This window comes from Cydia pomonella, chromosome 6 (assembly GCF_033807575.1).
Source record: "Cydia pomonella isolate Wapato2018A chromosome 6, ilCydPomo1, whole genome shotgun sequence".
Lineage (NCBI taxonomy): Eukaryota > Metazoa > Arthropoda > Insecta > Lepidoptera > Tortricidae > Cydia > Cydia pomonella.
Genome location: NC_084708.1, coordinates 16,690,269 through 16,712,697, shown reverse-complemented (window position 1 = coordinate 16,712,697; position 22,429 = coordinate 16,690,269). Strand labels below are relative to the sequence as shown.

Here is a 22,429-nt window from a genome sequence, read left to right as displayed (position 1 = left end):
ACATAGTCATTCTTTAAAAAAAGTTTGTGCATCTTACACACTGGGTGCCAACCAACATGCCGTCGCAAACGTGTTCACAATTTCCGAACGCACCCGTCGCTGTCATTTTCCAAATTAAATATGGCCTACCTTTTGTCATGTGTTTGTCATTAAATTAACACTTTTAAATGCAAAATACGCGATAATCCGAATTTTGCCAATATATGTAGTCGATTCAAAACTCTTATTTTTTAACGCTCTTTCATTTGAGTATAATTTCATTCGGGTCTACCGTTAACCTCGACGGAATTATTAATATAGATATGATTTTGAGTTTTGAGTGATAGGACACTGTTTATTTAAGTTTAAAGTGAGTGAGTGAGTTTTAAGTGAGCGAACGGACGCAAGTTGTAAAGGTAAAGAACGAGGATGGAGGATCGAGTGAGTTGGATCGCGCGAGGTCATTCAGATAAGGGACAGCCTTAATACAGACTACGTAGGGTAGGACCCGCCACCGAGCATGCACATTTCATACTGTTGATCATGCTCACGCCCGCGCACGCCCGCTCACGCCCGCTCTCGCCGTATCTAAATAAGTCTTGTTTTCTCATTTTCTCAGCTAAATTGTACGGGGTAAGATAAAAATATGTACCTATTTAAAAGTATCACAAGGCAATGCATACATCATACCCCGGTGGGGTAAGAGTAAAACAAATATATAAAAAAAACATATACTTATATAATAGATACTTATACCTTTTTTCCTCCTTTATCGGGGGGTTCACACGAGGGTCAATGTTGGGTTTTTATTTTGCCGACTATCAATAACGCACAGCATTCAAGTACACGGTTTTAGATAGTGTATCGATCTTATCCCGCTACGCCACCATTCTGACTTCTTGTCAAAGTATTTTTAGAATGTCTTTTTTACTTATTGGCACCATATTACCGGATTATTTATGGATTAGGAAAGTATTTGCTCTTATCCCTAATCCTACAACGAGCTCACTTTATGAATAAATTCCATTCAAGTTCTTTTCATTATAAACGTTTATGCGAAGCCTATTTAAAGTGATCATTGGCATTGATACAGGTACTTAATCAAAATGCCTGCTTGGTAAGATAATACATAGGTACTGTTGTATAATTTTACAGTACAACGTTTCCCGCGAGACAAACCACTGTATTACAATGAATATTAAATTCGTGCACACAAAGGGAATTCAATTAAGCTTCTTGCTTGTTTTCAACACGACAGCACTGCAATTTTTTAATGAATCTGTACCTAACCAATACATGCACTTGATACTATAGGCAACATCTTCTTAGCCTAATCGCGTATTGTGATTATATCGCGAACCGATTACCTGAGGGCCTGCCACCAACATCGAAATATGGTTAATCGTTATCTGGCTTTCTTTAGCTCTCCTAGTAGGCCCTTTTATTCTAAGGGTCAGTTTCATCTAACCGTGTCTATCTTAATTTATCATCTAATCACCACACATGGTTAATATTTGTTTGTATGATTTTTTTTACAGTTATCTACGGAATGACAGTTGCGGCCGCCATTTTCAACGTTGATCAGTTCATTGATTTTTCATGGTTTCAATCGCTCTATTTGGTATTTTTTTTCATATTAAGGAGGAAACATTTTTTCTGTTCCAAGTGATTTTTTAAATTGTATTTTAGAAGTTTTCAAGCTATTCTACTTTTGTACCAGCAAGCGAAGTGTCGCTCGTGTTTGAAGCAGTGCAACTTCACCTTAAAGGAGTTAAGATCAAACCCTTAATAGTAACCCCGTGAAATCCGTCTAGAGTTACCAGGCAGAGAGTCATAGTTTACATTACGCTGAACTTATTGTGACCGGGAGAGTAGAAACTTATTCTTGTTATTTCGGCAAATTCTATAAATAATAATAAAACTGGATTTAGTTAAGAATCTCAAAACAACAAATTTCCCAATCCCCAATAAAGAAAATAGTCCGAACAAACGACCACAAATTACTAAAGGAACAGTACGAAGTTTGATTTGGACAAAGAAAGGGCGGGTGGAACAACAAAGTACGTAAACAAGCAGACTCATTGGTTTTATTTGAAAAGTTTAGATCGCGGGTTTATTACCTTTAGCAAATAGTTCTTTTAGTTACGGTAAATAAATAATAATTAAACCTTGAAAAACTAGTTTCAGAAAAAGAACTCCATTCACAGCAGATATGAAACATATTTTACTAAAATACATTAAAAAAACAAGCTCATAAATAATTATACCGCGCCGCGGCGCGCCACGTCGCATTTGCGAGTTATTCGCTCACGTAAGCCGCTGCGTTATTATGATGTCTGCGGGGTTTTTTTCAAGTGAAACAGTTGTCCGAATCAGACGCATTTTATTTACTTTTTCAAATCTTTTTACTGAAACTCTAGGTCCATGGGGTCCCAGCGTGGACAAGTTTATTGCAGAAGTGTCTGGTTGACGTAACTGGTGACTGAAGAGCTGGCGGCTTCCTCGCACAACGTATCAGCATTGCGATACAACAAGGAACTGCCACCAGCATCCTCGGTATAGTACCTCAAGGACCTATTTTAGATTTAAGCTAGTTATCCACACCACTATATATATCCATTATATATATTATTTAAAATAAAATATATTATATTCACCGCATATATCGACACACAGAGCGCGACGAAGAGCTTTCTTTAAATAGCGGGAAATGTCTACGCGCTACGATCAACTGCTACGAAAAGAGTCACGGCCTGCCCTAAACGAAAATAAATATTTCAGAAGAAATAAAAGAATAAAGCTTATTATTGTTTTTCTCTTAGAGGTAAGTACCTTTTTTCACATAACATCTCTCTTAAGTCTCAAAAGCGAGTTATTTTACTTCCTTAATGTTAATATCCGTAATACTTTATTGCGTCCATCAAACGGCACGGCTTTACGAGTCGTCGGCGCTGAAGCGAAGTGTGTCGCACAACGATGCGAATGATTCACGAATATCGTCAAGATGTCAGAAGCACTTGATGTGGAATATTTCATGTATTATTGACTGTGACAGTATCACATGTAACAGTTTATAACTGTTACATAATGTAGGTGTAATGTAAATGATCTCAGTATTTTATTGAAATATAATTGCTCTTAAACTGCGCTACTTTATTCCCTAATCCATTCGTCCACACCAAAGTTTTGATATTTAAGATTTTTTTTCGCAACTTGAGACTTATCACCGACATACCTATAAACATTTTACATGGTAAAACGTATATACTCGTATTAGTTACTACTAATTATAAAAAATACAATATGTATCATTTTATTTCTCTAGTTTTTATTTAATTGGCCCCGTGGTTCAGCATTCTAAACATGCTAAATAAACAGGCCAAACAGTCTTTTGCAAAGACAGTGGATGTCCGCACTATTAAAACTTAATTCTGAGGATGTTTATTGTTTAAATGAAATATATAAGTTTAGTCTAAGTATAATTAACCTACTTTATAAATAACTGATTAACAAATGAGGACTATGTGTCGGAATAAAGAAATTATTTATTTATTTATTGCCACATCGTAGCGTTGACTGTGTAAATCGAAAAAAATAAAAAATTTAAACGCAGTGCGGACTAATTTGATTCAACATTTTAAAGAATTTATTTATTACAAACAGACTGAGTTTTTTGTACGGAATAAGTTTTTGCAGCGTACCTACTCGAAGAGAGACCTATGCTCAATAGTGCGCGATAAAAGGCTGAACATGATGATGATGATGCAGACACACGGACAGCGAAGACGTATTAATACAGTCCCAGTTGACAACCCTAACCCTAATTTGTGACATTTTTATATTTCGCCTTAGCTACAAAGCCACATATTGTATAGGTGCATAACCTACTTTGTATTATCACTATAGCCACTATAGGTAATCACTAATATAATAATAGTAATAATACTTCAGCTGCGTTTGTCTCATTGTTCCGCTCAGTACGTCCGGATGACAAGTAAATTTCCTCCGGCGAAAATGACTCTATTAATCTACCCGATCAATTGCGTCAGATAAGACGGTTCCGTCATTATTGAGCAGTTAATTAATCTCTGTCAATGCCCCGTTTACAGGTTTGTTCCCGGGTAATATAACCACTTGCTACTTTTGCTTACAATTCATTTTCAAAGGCGGGAGCTTGAACGTCATCATAAAACATTTACTTGCTTGTTTTACTTACGGTGCAAGCCGGCAGATTACGGGATATTATTATATTCTACGTTAATTACCGCCAGATAAAGTGTTCTAACAGTGCCGATAAAACGGCGCAGTCATGGTTCGCCTTTACATTATTTAAAACCGGAGGTCTTTTCGAACTTTTTAAATCTCATCCCACACCAACTGGTTACATTTGGAGATAGAGATACACAGTACACATTTTAAAATAAATAAGATATTTAAGTTGAATAAGTAGAATGTAATAAGTTGAAAGAAATACCCATCTGGGGTCAGTTGTAACTTACCTACTAAAATTTACATACTTAAGTATTAACTCAGTGTTTTAGCATTATTAAGGTCATAAGATAAAATACTTACATTGGTTCAAAAACTCGAAGTCAGTGTAATATTCGCCGATACACGTAACGTTTGGCGAAACGGGTATAATTGTAAATTGTACCATGCTTTTTATTAGAAAAAATAAATAAAAAAGTAATAACAACCCTTTCTTGCATCGTGAGTAAAGCTCGAAGCTCAAGCTATCTTACCAAGGACAGGACACAAAACTACATTAAGTTTATACCGACAAAACAAATATAAATAATTTATATTATTAGCAAAGTGTTGCTATTATCCTTTTTTTACCAACTTCAAGATGTTGAAGAATATGTTCCTCTATTTCTTTAAGACCGATTTAGATTTATCTGTAGGGTTCCGTAGTCTTTTTTCCGGTTTCGCCATGTCTCTCTGTCCGTCTATTTGTCTGCGGACGCTAGAACGGCACCGGTCCGAGCCGTGGCAACCGACACTTGATGTTCTATGAAAGAAGACCGGTGATCACGAGATGCTTTCTATAGAAAACGAAGTGTCAGATGCTCCGCGAGATAAACACTAAAAAAAAAATGTATAGTAAAGTGGGGATGATTTTTATTTATTTATTGATTTTGTCACGTCGATACCGAGGCAGTACAGTGGAGATGATTTTCTTATTTTTTTTTGTCACAACGATATTGGATTAAACCGAAAAAAAAACATTTTCTTTGGTGTCAACCCTGTAGTAGGTGGTAGGTACTCTAAAAACATTTTTTTTGTACTTACCTTTTATTTTACCGTTCCGTCGCCATGCATTCTTTTGTAAATCGCAGCTTTGTAAGTGTAAGTTGTAAGTGCGTCTCTCTGTCCGATCACGGAGAAAAGCCGCGGACCGACAGAGAGACGCACATGACGAAACTATAAGGGTTCCTAGTTGACTACGGAACCCTTAATAAGATCAGGCTCTAGTAGTAGGATTTTACGAGAAAACGATAAAAAATAAATAAACGACTGTTAAATTAATCAAATATTCATTTATGCTACTTGGTTTCTATGAATAAGAGGCATAATAAAAAAAAAAGGCATAACTCCTTTTTTCACAATCCATAACTCCCGGGGGAATAAACTAGGCATTTGTCCTTCAGTACACCTGCATGAAATAAGATCTTTTTCGAGTAAGTGTGATGAAATAGTACATTACGATACAAGTGCGAAAAATAGGAAATTCGAAACGAGTGGCGATAAATTAAAACACGACCGAAGGGAGTGTTTTAAATCGACACGAGTTGCGAATTACCTATTCGCACATGTATCGTACAACGTTTTACAGTACATATGGCCCTTTAAATGTTCGACACAGTAACGTAATATGCAACTTCTCGCACTAGTGCTATAAAGTAGCCCCATATGTACTGTAAAAGATATTAAGGTGCTGAGAATTTATTTACATATTATAAAAGACATCTTGCAGGTCTGAGGGATTGTGACACATGTGAACTCTCCTATTTCATTTCATTTCATTTCATTTCGTTTATCTATAAACACAACATATTTACACGTCAAACAGTTCAATTAATCGCTTTTCATTATACATGTAACACTTTATCTTAAGATAATTAATTACATTAGTAGAAATACACTTAGGTTAAGTTATTATTAAAATATGCCCACCAAAAAATAGGAGGTTGTTAATAATAAATAACTATCCACCTAAGCACATTTAGTTTTATTAATGAATGAGCTATGTAGCTGGCTTAGTTACCACGAGTGTACGGAAGACTCTATAAAAATAAGGAACAAAAAAATTCTGTCTATAAGTAATATAGATAAAGCTAAGCACAGCCATTGATTCGTTTTTTACAATAGAACCGATCTAGTGATACGACAATGTAGACAATACTGCCTTGTCCCGCTAGATTAGCTCCATCCACTTAGTCCGCATTGAAAGAGAGTACTTACTCGCTTATTTCAAGGGAGATTCTACATTTATCTGAGAGAAATATAGGCCATGTTTGCAAACCGAAACAATCATGATGTTAAAACTTTTAATGGTTAACTCTACGAGCCCCACTAAATACTCAATATGCCCAAAAAAATTATTGTAATGGGTAACGCTCTTTTAAATTTTCCTTTTTTTAAGGTTCGCGTGGTTTTCATGAGTACAAAAGAAATAATCTTCCTCGCGTTGTCTCGCCACGGCTCATAGGAGCCTGGGGTCCGCTTGACAACTAATCCCCAGAATTGGCGTAGGCATTAGTTTTTACGAAAGCGACTGCCATCTGACCTTCCAACCCTGAGGGTAAACTAGGCCTTATTGGGATTAGTCCGGTTTTCTCACGATGTTTTCCTTCACCGAAAAGCTACTGGTAAATATCAAATGATATTTCGTACATAAGTTCCGAAAATCTCATTGGTATGAGCCGGGGTTTGAACCCGCGAACTCCGGATTGAAAGTCACACGCTCTTTACCACCAGGCCATCAGCGCTTCATGAGTACAAAAGTAAATCAAAAAAACAAAGGAACTCGAAGCGATTCGAACTTTAAAAATAGATAATATTTTAAAAGTTTTTCTCTCTCGCACAGCAAATATGATATAATTTAATGATATTTTGTAGGCCTAGCGCAGGACCAGTGGCACAGTTTGAAATATAACTTTAAAAGTATTATTTTAATACTCTCGAGAGTATTCAATCTATATAAACGTATTTGTATATTTTTAAAATAAAGCTCCTGACCACATTTAATTTTTTCAATTCGTTTTTACACAAAGTCTCTGACTTTCCGAATAGTATTTTCCCATTCATTAGGCTGATATCATATGGACCTCTTTCTCTGATGATGAGTTTCACATACGGTATTTTCTGAATCTTTCTTACATCTAGTATTATATCTTGAAATAATAAAAAAATATTATACTTAAAATGATCTTTCAAAATGCTGAGTAATTAAGAATTTCAAGAAATTGTAGGTGCAGAATATTTAGGGTCTGTTTCACAGTGTCCAAATAAAGTCCTGAATAAGCTACTTGCCTCTTATCTGACGAACAAAGTCTTCGTTGGCGTTTTTATTCTTCACCAAGAAGTTTACAAATGCCAGAGTCACAAATGCTTTCAATCGTAAATCTGCTTCTTCCAGTGCAAGTAGCATCACAGGACATAAATTGAACTAGTCCAAATCTCTTTAATTGTTATACTAGACAAGACATACCTATAAAGGGGGTTATTATACTACTGTGAAACGAAACCAAACGTTAATATGTCCCTTAGTAATTTATTAATAATTTAAAATTTGTTATTGAATGTGTTATTTAATTGTAGATATACCTACCTAGTCATATTCAGCAGTGCACTTTTGCTACTAATAATGGCTTTCATTTTTGAATTTTGACTCCGTGAATTGTGTGAAATTTGCGTGAATTTCTATGACTGAGGAGATAAAGCATTTGCTGTGCTTCATTCACAAGCAAAAAAAAAAGCACGTCATCTCATACTTGAGGAAACACGAGGCAACAAGAATTTACTCATATAATTGAATAGCCAAAATAAATAAAAGGTCGTCGGAGCGGCTGACAGCGCGACACTGTCAACTGGCGCGAAGTGATCTCTCGAGAGCGATCGTCAACGGGCTGGGTGTGCATCGTACATCTCTTTTGTGCGAGATTAAAGAGGCGATGGCGTGGGCCGATCCCATCCATCTCCGTTAATGCTGTTTCGATGCCAGCGGCGCTCATCCACCCGCGCACCCGTTTTCCCATCGTTCATCAGGCACCTAAAATTTGCAGTAGATGAACCAATAAAAATGTGATTCCTGACTACGCAGAGTTCTTACATATCCTAAGGTCAGTCTTATCTAGTCTCAGCAAGAATGACGCACGCATTGGCTCGGTAAGTAATAGAAGAACAGAGCCAGTATAAACGCTCGGCAGCACGTCCATGATACATGACCGAATCGCTTGCATTGAAAATATTATCCTGGAAATCTTCTGAACAAACGAAATGTGCGCTTTTCCGAAAATAATACTCGTGCGATTGTAAACACGCAGGTACCGGTTTAATTACTAGCCGGAAAGACATACCTACATGTTAGTATGGTTTAATGGTCTTCTTTTAGTTAGTGGTTTTTAGTTTTAGTCGGTCGTTAGATTTGATTGATTCGTTACCGTTTGTTTTGGTTTAATTAACTGTATAGTCAAGGAATTTAATTCCCTGCCCATTTCGTTGAAATATTGTTAGACATTTGCAATGCATTAAGGTCGAAAATGGCGACATGTCAAAGCAACGTCATGCTCTAGCTAACTCTGGTAGAATGGTGACAGTTTACTGTGCTATATTTAACCTCAGGTGGGTTGAAAATTAAATTTCTAGACTGTACAAGACTTTTGCAATACAAGAGTACAATCAACTACTTTTTCCAAGACCAGCGTAAACATTTTTGGATTGTGTTCCACTTTGGCCAATTTTTCGACACTTCTATACATATTATTAACTAACACAAACGGGACTTAATCGCGTATTAAGTTTTAAATTTACCTCCGACGTAACGACGGTTTTAAAACTTAATACGCGATTAAGTCCCGTTTGTGTTAGTTAATAATGTCTAAAAATCGTGAAAGTTTAAATCAGTGACTTGTATACATATAAAGCTAACTAACACTTTTATAGAACTTTTATAATTCTTTTATGTTACGTTTATATAACGTTACATAAAAGTGGTGTAAAAGTTAGTCCACTATTGTTACCAAGAACGATTCTAACTGCTAAAAAAGCGGCCAAGTGCGAGTCGGACTCGCGCATGAAGGGTTCCGTACAATTTAAGACGTATTAAAAAAAATCTTCTTATTAGATCTTGTTCAACATTTTCCCACTTTGGACACGCATTTTACCACTTTGGAAGTGTCTCTCGCGCAAACTATTCAGTTTAGAAAAAAATGATATTAGGAACCTAAATATCATTTTTGAAGACCTATTCATAGATGTATGTATATCACACGTATATGTTTAATGAAAAAAATTTTTTTTTAAATTTTATGACGTTTTAAAAAAAAAACTACTTACTAGATCTCGTTCAAACCAATTTTCGGTGGAAGTTTGCATGGTAATGTATATTATATATTTTTTTTAGATTTTTCATTCTGTTATTTTAGAAGTTACAGGGGGGGGGGACACACTTTTTTTCACTTTGGAAGGTTCTCTCGCGCAAACTATTCAGTTTAGAAAAAAATGATATTAGAAACCTTAATATCATTTTTGAAGACCTATCCATAGATACCCCACACGTATGGGTATGATGAAATATATTTTTTTTTTTTAATTTCATGACGTATTAAAAAAAAACTACTTACTATATCTCGTTCAAACCAATTTTCGGTGGAAGTTTACATGGCAATGTATATCATATATTTTTTTTAGATTTTTCATTCTGTTATTTTAGAAGTTACAGGGGGGGGGACACACTTTTTTTCACTTTGGAAGGTTCTCTCGCGCAAACTATTTAGTTTAGAAAAAAATGATATTAGAAACCTTAATATCATTTTTGAAGACCTATCCATAGATACCCCACACGTATGGGTATGATGAAAAAAAAATTTTTTTTTAAATTTCATGACGTATTAAAAAAAAACTACTTACTAGATCTCGTTCAAACCAATTTTCGGTGGAAGTTTACATGGCAATGTATATCATATATTTTTTTTAGATTTTTCATTCTGTTATTTTAGAAGTTACGGGGGGGGGACACACATTTTACCACTTTGGAAGTGTCTCTCGCGCAAACTATTCATTTTAGAAAAAAATGATATTAGAAACCTCAATATCATTTTTGAAGACCTATCCATAGATACCCCACACGTATGGGTTTGATGAAAAAAGATTTTTTGAGTTTCAGTTCTAAGTATGGGGAACCCCCAAAATTTATTGTTTTTTTTTTCTATTTTTGTGTGAAAATCTTAATGCGGTTCGTAGAATACATCCACTTACTAAGTTTGAACAGTACAGCTCTTATAGTTTCGGAAAAAAGTGGCTGTGACAGAATCGGACAGACAGACGGACATGACGAATCTATAAGGGTTCCGTTTTTTGCATTTCTAACATTTTTTATTTTTATTTTTATTGATATTTTATTTGCTTGGTTGATATTTAAATCTTATTGACATGATACAAATTTCAGTTAATATTATGCATATATTCTTCAATACTTTTAATTAATATCATCATCTTGGGATCACTAATTAAGCTTTAATTTCTTTAATATAATGTAATGTTTTATTTTTAATTTTAAGTTATGTTCAACACAATATTTTATTGTTATGAATGAATAAAGAATAAAGAATAAAGAACTGCCATTTGGCTACGGAACCCTAAAAAGGAATATTAAAATAAAAAATACAAAAACATCCTAATTCTGCGTATGCTCTACATTAGTGCTATGAAACAATTTCCATATCTCTTAAAAACATTAAATAACAAAGATAGAAATAAATCATAAACAATCTGTTCCATGATGGATGTGACTTTACTTTTATGTTACATACATATATACACCGTGTTTTTATTGAATTTCGTTAACTTCGGGGTATCGGTAAGTACGTTTAAGGAAACTAAATGGCATAGTTAATTTACAAAAAAAAGTTTTTTTTTTGTTTTTTTTTTTACTATTTTTATTTTTATAAAAAGTAATTAAATGTTGCATATGGCGTTGTTGTAACACGAGCATTCCATTTAACTCAACCAAACAATTGAAAACTGTGACATATCAATGTCATTTCGAACGTCGATCGTCCGAGATAGTACTTACGTTTAGTAGCAAATGTATGAACTCGCACTAAACACTAATCAATAAGTAAACAGGCTCTAAGGCAAGTGTACACGCTCGTAAGGGCCTTATAAGATAAAAATTAATGATTGGTTAACTCCGAAATAGAGTTAATTAGAATATCGGTGTCTTTGAGGAAGTTACTTAATTTAAGCTCAGGAATGCACCCTCGAAATTAACGCAAATAAAAAAAAACACGGTGTATACTCGTAAGTACAGTCGCCATCAAATATATCGGAGCGGCCGATGTGCTCAAAAATATCTGAACACGCACTCTAGTTCCTTGACAATAGAGGCGTGTTCAGATATTTGTAAGCACCTCGGCCGCTCGGATCTATCTGATGGGGACTGTACATATATATGTCTAAGGATACTTTTATGTGACATAAGCCCTAAGATCCGTCCTAGCCCAAATGCATCGGGTCGCATACCGCAGCGCACAATTAATAGTATTACAGAAAATACATAGGTATAATAAGAAGTAAGTTTTCGAGTCCCTAAGTTATGCTGGTATTTTTTCCTTGACCAAATCAAAACACAATAATGTACTTGTAGGTTTTTATTTCGTATATCACGCACTGAGTTTTACATAAATACCTAGTTCACTTCACTAAAAACAACAATGTCTTTGAACAATAAAACAACTAATGGTATAAAACAATCAGCACCAACTTTCTTCGACGACGTATGTGGGGTAGGACCTGTAACAATAGAAATATTATTAAGTATACCAGAGGGCTTACCGCGAATACCGAAGTTGACAAATTGCTGGAATCTCTCTCTTTTACTCCAATCCGGCATAATTAGTGTGACAGAGAAAGATGCCCGCAATTTGAGAACTTCAGTGCTCGCGGTAAGCCCTCAGTCATAAGTAGGTCACGTGTCTAAAGACGAGTGTTAAGACGTTTATTATAATACTGTAATTTGTGCGAAATTTCCAAACAAAAAAAGAAATAAAAAGTTTTTGTAAAAACAACATTTTAGGTACAATATTTTATCGTTGATTGTACTTTTCTTTCTACAGGCAACTAGGGTAACGGCGGCTATTAACGCGGGTATCAAAATCGACGTCTAACACCGCGGTGTTTACAAATACGCATTTTGCAAGCAAACAGATCTATCCCCTAAGAAATAAAGCATACACAAAACAAGCTCATTCATTGGTCTATCGTGCCCATTAGTGTGCATTTGTGTGAGTGTAACAAAAAACTCGCGATTCGTCAGTTTGTGCGAAGGCGGCGCAAGAACCGGTTGTTCCATACAGACGCGTGACACCACAGGTAGGTGCACTCCAATCTTACTTAGTGTTTTACGTAATAGTTATGGCAAATAAACTAGTGCAATGCCTTTTAAGAGGTTGTGTATTGTTTTCTACACGATTTTGAATTACTTTTAACTTAGTTTTTGACCCGGAAATACGTTTAAATGTGAAAATAAAAAATAGCGGTGATAGGCGCCAATTACTTCTGTGGTAAGTAATTCCGTGGTATGCCACGGTAATAGAAAAAGTGGTAGTTTTGTTATTTACTCTTTAGTTTTGTTACAAATCATCAATTTTATAATTTCTTTTATTTATTCCAATCTTGATCTATTCACGCTATTAAAGAGCTATTTCCGTGGTATGAAAAGTATTTAACTAACCCTTAATTTTTAACAAAAACTTCAGCACCGATTTCCTTGTTTCTATGGGAACCCTTAATCTGTCAACTTTTTTTTATTTTGAGTTAAAACCTAAAATTTACTTGCCAGTTATGTGATTTTGTCTTTACAAGAAGCTTGTAATATACGTGTTTGATTTGATTTGAAAAACCATCTGTGTTTTATTATTTTTACGGGTCGGAATTAGGTTTAATTAAACTCCAAATTAAGCCTATTACCGATGGTATGATCAGATTACCCTCGGTAATAGAATGTATAGAAATCTATTACCGACCCAGAGAAATATCGAATGGGTCGGTAATAGGCTCTTAAAGAGTTATCTATTACCGAGTGACTATTTGGTATTGTATTGAAATATCGCATTTAGGGTACCGCAAGTACAGATTTCGTTGATAAAATTTAGACTTCAGTTATCATTATCAGATTTAAATTCTTCTGTTTTCTGATTCAGTTATTACTCTGACAAGGAAGGGTACCCAACTGCCGGACATTTCCGATTAGATTTTTTTTTATATAATTTTATTTATACAGTAGTCCAAAATCTCAGACATGATTTTTTTAGCTATAAGAATCAGCAATAAGAAAAGTACTGTGATTTGTTAATTATAAACGGGTAAATTATAACACATAATATGTGAGAGACTTTATTTAACTTAATTACCTTATCAAAAATATTAGAATTAAAAAATTTCAAGTTTTTATATATAGTCGAAATTTTATAAGGTGGACGTTTACCATTTCACTGTGGTAAACTTTCACTCAGGTGGTAAACGTCCAGCTTATAAATTTCGACTATAATTTACGCTGTGCCTTATGAGTAAATGTTACTTACTTGTTTTTTTTGTGCAGCTAATTATGTCAGTAAGACAAATTCTTATCAATCTTTATAGCATTTAAAAATTACTTTATTTAATAACAGGCAGGCCTATTTGTCATATACGTCCTTAGTAAAACTTTACTAATAGTAATTTTTGTTGTTTTACATGTAAAACATTCAACTTATAACTTGTTATACAGGTACTCGTGGGTACTTGGTAAGTTAACTATTTAATAGTATTTGATTGTGCCAAAGTGTAATTATAATCTCTTCGAATATATCTCTTATTTTTAAACATACTCCTATAGTTTTATTTTTTATTTTTGTGTCATTATTAAAGTTAATGACACTAAAATAATATACAGAACCCACGTCGTTATTATTGTTTTAACCCTCGGTATTAGGTTTCGAATTTTGAGTTTGATTTCTATTAACGAGTGCAGAAAAATCATGCCAATTGTACCCTCGGTAATGAAAGCTCAATTCGCGATAATAGAATCACAGCCTGTCCCTTGCCACGGTAATAGAAGATTTGGTCATTTTGGCTTCAAAAAATATTTTAATACATATAATAACCCAAAATGAATCCAAAAACGTGTGAAACGGAAAGTTCATTAAATGCTCTGATGAAAAAAAAAAATCCTGGCTGTTAGACAGCATTGATACCCTTAATTTTTGGATCTCTTTTGAAAAGTTCCTTAACTACCACGGTAATAGGTGCCTTTACCCTAATACTCATCGAGACAAATATAAAAGCCCCAAATACAATTAGGTTGCGTTGTTATATCACAGAGTTCCCATGGCCACCATGTCTCCATTATCAGATCAGCCCAACGGTATCATAATGTATTGTCACCCGTCTTACATAGGTATTGAAAACGATGAGGAGGTCTATACATATGTATGCAAAATTTCAGTTCAATCGGCAACCGGGAAGTGGGTCAAATGTAGGTTCCAGGATCTGACTTACACAAACTTACGTATATACATACATACTAACAGGGCATGTTAAATAAAAGCTTGTAAAAAAACAACGCTGCAGGTATCGCAATCCAAAGTAGGTAACCTAAGGCCTATTTTCCGGTGGAGTTGCTTGGTCAGATGGTAGACCATTTTGTAAAAACTACCGAACAGCGCCAACTTCTGTAATGTTAAAGTGAAGTCGGGTCCAGTTTTTAGGGTTCCGTAGTCAACTAGGAACCCTTATAGTTTCGCCATGTCCGTCTGTCTGTCTGTCTGTCTGTCTGTCCGAGGCTTTGCTCCGTGGTCGTTAGTGCTAGAAAGCTGAAATTAGGCATGGATATATAAATCAATAAAGCCGACAAAGTCGTACAATAAAATCTAAAATTTATAGGGGTTTATAAGAAACATTTTTTGATAAAGTTAAAATATTTGGAGATAATCGCTCCGAAAGAAAAATAAAATGAGTCCCCCCCCTCTAACTTTTGAACCATAGGTCCAAAAAATATGAAAAAAATCGTGGAAGTAGAGCTTAAGAAAGACATTAAATGAAAACTATAGCGGACATGATCAGTTTAGCTGTTTTTGAGTTATCGCAAAAAGTTTTCTCTTCATAGTAAAAAGACTTTAATTAGGTACTGATTATGCAAATTTGCCTATTTGTTCAACTTGGGTGAAAGGTACCGTTTCATCCCTTGGTTAACAATTTACTATACTTTAAGCTCCAGTTTAGCTTATTGTGACGGAAGAGTAACTACGGAACCCTACACTGAGCGTGGCCCGACATGCTCTTGGCCGGTTTTATTACTTCATGAAGGAAGCTATCCAGGCGGCACTAACGCTTAACGGCGAATATATATATACACCGTGTTTTTTTTTTTCCGTTAATTTCAAGGGTGCATTCCTGAGCATAAATTAAGTAACTTTCTCAAAGACACCGGTATTCTAATTAACTTCCATTCGGCGATAATCAATCATTTATTTTTATCTTATAAGGTCCCTACGAGCGTGTACCTCAGGGCCCGTTAACATATTGATTAGTGTTTAGTACGAATTAATACATATGCTACTAAACGTAAGTACTATCTCGGACGATGGATGTTCGAAATGACATTGATACGAGTATGTCACTGTTTCCAATTGTTTGGTTAAGTTAAATGTAATGCCCGTATTCCAACAACGCTATATGCAACATTTAATTACTTTTTATAAAAAAATAAACAATTTTTTTTTATACAATGAACTATGCCAATTAGTTTCCTGAAACGTACTCACTCATGCCCCGAAGTTAACGGAATTCAATAAAAACATGGTGTATATTAGGACAAATAAGAAAAGAAAATATAAGAAAAATAAACAAAATAAAAAGTAAAAGGAGGAAGTACTCACCTGTAGCCGCCATAGCCACCTCCGTATCCACCATAGCCGCCTCCGTAGCTGCCGCCGTAACCGCCTCCATAGTGGTAGCCGCCGCCGTAGCCACCGCCATAGCCGTAGCCGCCGCCGAAGCCTCTGCCATGGAGTGCACCGGCAGCAAGAGCGCCACCAACGAACCCAGCCTTAGCGCCAATCAGACCCACGCCGACAGCACCGGCGCCGAGGAGGGCGAGACCGCCGAGACCGGCAGCTCCTGCGCGTACAAATACATCATTTATTTTTCATCACACTTGCTCGAAAAAGATCTTACTTCATGCAGGAGTACTGAAGGACTGAGGCCTATTTAGTTCCCGCGGGAGTTATGGATTGTGAAAAAAATCTAGGGAGTTATAGTTTTTTTTTATTACGTCACTAATTCATACTAACCAAGTAGCGAAATACTGACGTTTATAATAATAATAATAATCAGCAGGGCATCTAGTGGCGAGCTGTTGGGGAGTAACGACCCCACGGACCCGAGTACTCCCAGAGTCGGTCAGGGTCTCCGTCTCCAGCGTGTCTTCGTCGGTCGGAGTGGACCCAAAGGGGACCTCTAGGACTCTCAACTCTGGATTGCCTTCATTGGCCGTCGTGAAAAATTGCATAAGACGCACGTTGGCATAGTGGCTGTTACCAGTCACTGGGTAGAAAGCGGCGTACACCTCACGACACCCCTGAGCCACTCACACCGGTGTTGCTCCTGGTCGTCTTCACGACCGCAGTTTCAGGGGCCCATCTAGTGGGCGGCGAATCACCGCCTGCCTCGATAACTAGTGAAAACATTGTTATGACAAGTGACCGGACGTATTTCCAATAATCTAGTCATATTGTCCACCGAAACTTCAATCCATAGACCGTTTTACTGTTCACTTTTACTACAATAGTCCCAATGCCTGCTGCGATCGGTTCATGGGTGTCTATTGTTGCGCCTGTGAACGGGTTCCAGCAGGCGTTCTACATGACATTAAAGGTCTCCAAGGGGCATCTACGTGTTGGATCTATATCCCCATGCAAGCCTATCAAAAGACCGGGATTTATATGCCTGTGAAATTCAAGGAGATACCTACAATATTAATAATAATTCAGCCTATATACGTCCCATTGCTGGGCACAGGCGTCATCTTATGCTCGGGAGGGCTTGGGCTATAGTCCCCACGCAAGCCCAATGCGAATAGGGGACTTCACATACACCTTTGAATTTCTCCGCAGATGTATGCAGATTTCCTCATGATGTTTTCCTTCACCGAAAAGCTAGTGGTAAATATCAAATGATATTTCGTACATAAGTTCCGAAAAACTCATTGGTACGAGCCAGGATTTGAACCCGCGACCTCAGGATTGAAAGTTGGACGTCATATACACTCTGCCACCACCGCTTTTTTTACCAGTGACGTTTATAATTCAATATTTTTGTTAATGTTTAAAAATATTTACGTTAGATTAATTTAATAGCCGTTTAAAATATTTTTACATAATTTTCATTCGCGGCTGAATTCCGAATAGATCTGTGCCTTCGATGCCAACCTGTCAAGACATGACAATATGGCAGACTATCGTATGTTTGATATCACCGTATTTAAGAATTATTTTGCTTAAAATGCTTAAAATTTCTTCGTAAGTGTGATGAAAAACGTGTGTAACTCCGGGGGTATGAATATTGCAAACTCGGGTCTTTAAACCACCCTCGTTTCCAAAATTTCAATTACCCCCCTCGTTGCACAATTTACTATTAGGTTTGATTACACAACACTAACGCAATATACAAAAGGCAGACAAGACATTCTCAACTTATCAACCACCGCAAATAAGGTTTTGATAAGAATTCTGCCCAACTACGTATCTGGTATATCATTTATCATGTCTGGCGCAGTTAAACGCAAGTTCAATCTGGTTTGCAATGTCACGGTGTGGCCAATTCAAACTTTATAAAACGTGAGATAATTAATACCGCTATAAGTAAAAGAGATTAGAAGAGACTGATTTTTCGTGTCTGGTAATAAATGGATAGACTGCTACACACAACACTATAAGACAGTACAGTTTTATTTTATGTATGGATGTCTTTAACTGCTAGAGAAGAATTAAAAGACACCTATATGCCATGCAACATCCTACAACAAGGAAATGCTTACTATTTTAACGCAAATTACTGCATAGTTTCTCTCTTTTTGCTAAATGACTAAACCTTTGTGTCGATTTACAGTGAATTTTTGATATTGAAATTTTAGAAGCGTTAAATAACTAACGAGTTTCCACCCATTCCGACGTGTCGAGTATAACCATTTTGACGATCCAACTTTCGAGTTTCGGTGAGTTAATATTTTCCATTTAACTTTATTTGGATGGAAACTATAGGCTAGCTACGTATTACTTAAATCCAATGGCTTCAAATTAACATATTCTATCTTCGTTATCTAAATACCAAGTTCAAGGCTGAAAGCGTCTGGCACATTATGTATCCAAACCGTGCTAAATTAGCATATTTCATAGTCAATAAACACGCACGCGCTCTGATTAGCTCATCTATATTCCCACTAGATAAAACAATCTACCATCAATCTCTGGGGGTAGAAAGTAAGTCGTCCTCCCGGGATCCGTGATCCCACGTAATGTATCCACGTGGAATGTCGCAGGCCCGCATATCAATGTCGCCTAACCCCAAGCGGTAAACCTATTCCAAATACTAAATGAACGTTTTTACGTACATAATACCAGACTGTGATCACGGTGAAATTCTTACATGCTGACGATGCATAAGTATTATTTGTTTGTAAATTAGTCTTGATTGGGAAACTTTCGTACAGATTGATAAAAATGATAAGTAAACCTTAATTCAGTTTATATTCAGGTAATAGAGCCGAATAAGTATATAAAATATTTGAAAACGACGACATAGTGAACTATTGGGTTATTTTTAATGTCGTAATTTTATACGTTTAAACTACTACATAAAGTTTTTTTTTTCATGTTAAATCTTATCCTTTTTGGTTACAATATATATATATATAGCCCTTCATGTGGTGTTCGGTAACGGCGCAGAGACCTTTACAAATTCCTCTGATGAGCACGTGCTCGGTATGGCTCGCAAAACCGAACTTAGTCTTAAATATCCGGTCGCAAAGCTGCCCTTGGCTGTTATACTCGTATGTGTATGCGTAGGACGGCTTAGGTTGAAACTTCGGTTGAAGACGCTTTTGATCCAGGTGTTCAAGTCGAGCTTCTTCGACCCTACCTTATTACGCCATTCAATAATAATAAAAAAATATAAAAGTCTATCGTAACTATAATCTCTACGTTAGCCTCTTATTTATTGATCGTAATACATAATAATAATATTATGATTGCAAAAAACGTAGCTCTCTCTCTCTGCCAGCTTTAATAATCCCTTGGCAATCCTTTATTTATTTTTAAAGGTTATCAGTTCAGTTTGTTCTATGAATTAAACCTGCGAGGTAGAGTTATGGTAGTTTCGAAAAATTCAGCCATATAAATTACCCACTTTTCTACGTCTGGTCTTGATAGATTTCCTTACGATTTAGCGGGATAAGCACTTACGGATATTTTTTGTATTATATCGTTAATACCCTACGTGTAGGTATAAGCTAATTATTTTATACGTCAGCATGTGACACTCCCTAAGTTACTAAACTCCTTATTGTTGGAACATTTATACTTGCAGCCTTTTATTTAATTTAAAGGCTATCATGATTTTTCGCCGAAGGTATAAAGTTTAACAAGTGAACTGTACCCCTAGTGTACATTTATTCGATAGCGAAACGCGACGAACGCGTTTGCGTAGTCTTATTTTGTATAGGATTTAGAAACAGCGCGCCAAGCGGGACGTTTTGGAAACTCAAAATCCCATACAAAATGAGACTTAACGCAAACGCGTTCGTCACGTTTCGCTATCGCATAAATGTACACTAGGGGTACTGTTGGTTTTAAGTATACCTACGTTTACCGATCCACTTCACGGTTTTAATGGTTAGTCTTACATAGAGCACAAGGCACTATTGACTTTAGATTAGATTAGTAGCCCGAACTTTAAATCAAAATTAATTCTTTGTTCCGGTGCAGTCTGTACTTATGTACACTCGACGTTAACGACTACTCGTTAATCTTTCGAATTCTTGCATTTTTCCTTAAATGTTGGTATTTGTTTCAGCAAACTCTTGTGTTTTAATTAGAAAATACATGTGTGATGGCTTGATTATAAAACTAACAAGACGATGATATCAATATAAGCTCTATTAATTATGAATAATAATACAAATAATTGTTAAATAAGTTGTAAAAAAGTAAAATTTATTTTTAAGAGGTACCTTCGAGTTCCGAATGTATTCCATAAAAATAGCGAAATCTTGTTGTATATTAACTATATCGCCTACATACATTAATTTATTTGTGTGTAAATATGTAAATAATGATTTATAACCATTTGTCAAAAAGTTATATTAGGTTGTTACTTTACAAAATAAAATTATATAGCAAGAACCCTCCCCAGATTCTTCTTTACGAGTAAGTAATGTGCTGACATCTTCAAATGCTTGACGCCAAACGTATAACACTTACGCTGCGTTCCGCCTGTCATAAATCATCAGCAGATCTTTATTAAGTTGATAATTACCAAGAAGCAGGGATCTCTTCTGCCTCGGTCCCTGCACGTCGGTGGGTTGGATGTACACGGGCACCAGCTGCGTGGGCTGCTCCACAGCCTCTACGGGCTGTAGTGCTTGGATCAGTGGGCTGGGTTCCAGCGCCATCGCGGCCGCGCACGCCACAAGCACTCCGAACGCTACTGTGCACACCTTCATTGTGATCTGCGATAAATAATATTGGTCATACCTATTTGTATAATACAAAATCTGTTAAAACTCCCTTACTATCTTCATATTTTAAAAAGTAATCGTAGAATTTATATAATAGAGGAACAATTTGAGGATCGGGGTTATTCTTTTACATAATAAGTACCTGGGCGACCGAGCTTTGCTCGGTTATAACTATTTATTGTAATATGGTGGTGTATAGGTGATAATCTTAACTACATTTTTTTACTAAATTAAACTTGTCTAAAACAATAAAAATTAAAAAATTATATATAAACTTGAACATATAAAAAAAAACAAAAGTTAGTTACCGGGCGTGATTCGAACCCGTAACACTCGTTTAGCAGTCCGCGTCTTAACCCGCTGGACCAGACGGACAGTGGCTGGCAACACGAAATTAGCGACCATATTCTGCGTCGAAAGAAAAACGCATGAAAACTCGAAAACACGCGTTTTCCCAAACATAAGACTAATCTAGATAGATTGTATACCCCCAAAAACCCCCATATACCAAATTTCAGCGAAATCGTTAGAGCCGTTTCCGAGATCACAGAAATATATATATATATACAAGAATTGCTCGTTTAAAGGTATAAGATAAGTCAATATTAGCAGATGTGTCGAATAAGGTGTTTAATGATCAAGCTTAATTACCAATGAACTCACATTTTTAGACAAGTCACACTGTATAAACAAGAACTGTATGTTTGTATTGTACCTACCTACAACCAATTTTGTAAAACATAGCATATGAATAATGGTTTTAATAAGCATAATTCAACTCAATTCAACCGTGTTATAATACCACCATAGAAACACACTTAATTTGCTAAAAAAATATAAAATGGGTCTTAGAACATTATTTGAATAATTGAAAATTATTTTTATGACAGTAAGACACACAACTTAAGTCCCAAAATGACTTTTGTGATTAAATTCTCCTTCTTTATAGTGCTTACCCGCTTTAGATCACCCTCCCCTACGATACAAACGGCCTCCGTAGCCTAGTGGCCCTTTACGAAGTTTGTGGGACTGAGTTTGCATCCCGATAAGACATTAATATTAAATACGAATATGTTATGTGAATGGCAGAAATTCTTGAAAATTTCACTACAGTGAAGAAATAGTGCAGAGCTTACGAGATCTTTCCATGGAAACTTTCCCTTACAACAGTCATTGGTACAAAATTGTCATCATGGAAATGTTGAAATCGTCTTAATTGCAAAATTGGTACACCAAATTAACTTTTTTTGTCGTTCCTTCCGTATCAAAGCAATATTAGAAATTAATTTGACGCACCTGTTTCAAAATCTCGACTAGCACACACTCAAACCGGTACAAATCTTCTGCCCAGTGTGATCCTACATCCGTCTTATATAGGACGACCCGGCGACCACACATACGGATCGTTGTCCTGCGAAAGATATGTCACCGCTTCGCCCCACCTAGCCGAAT

General features: G+C 35.9%; 1 protein-coding gene across 1 annotated transcript; it reads right to left on the bottom strand.

Moving 5' to 3' along the window:
* Nucleotides 1–11,840: 11,840 nt before the first annotated feature.
* Nucleotides 11,841–22,429, bottom strand: LOC133519123 (protein FAM98B-like). Its single transcript, XM_061853064.1, has 4 exons — nt 22,274–22,429; nt 20,776–20,968; nt 16,122–16,362; nt 11,841–11,997 (listed from the first exon to the last, which is right to left on the bottom strand). The coding sequence occupies exons 1-4, from the start codon at nt 22,373–22,375 to the stop codon at nt 11,958–11,960; spliced, it is 576 nt and encodes a 191-aa protein (XP_061709048.1). The 5' UTR covers nt 22,376–22,429; the 3' UTR covers nt 11,841–11,957.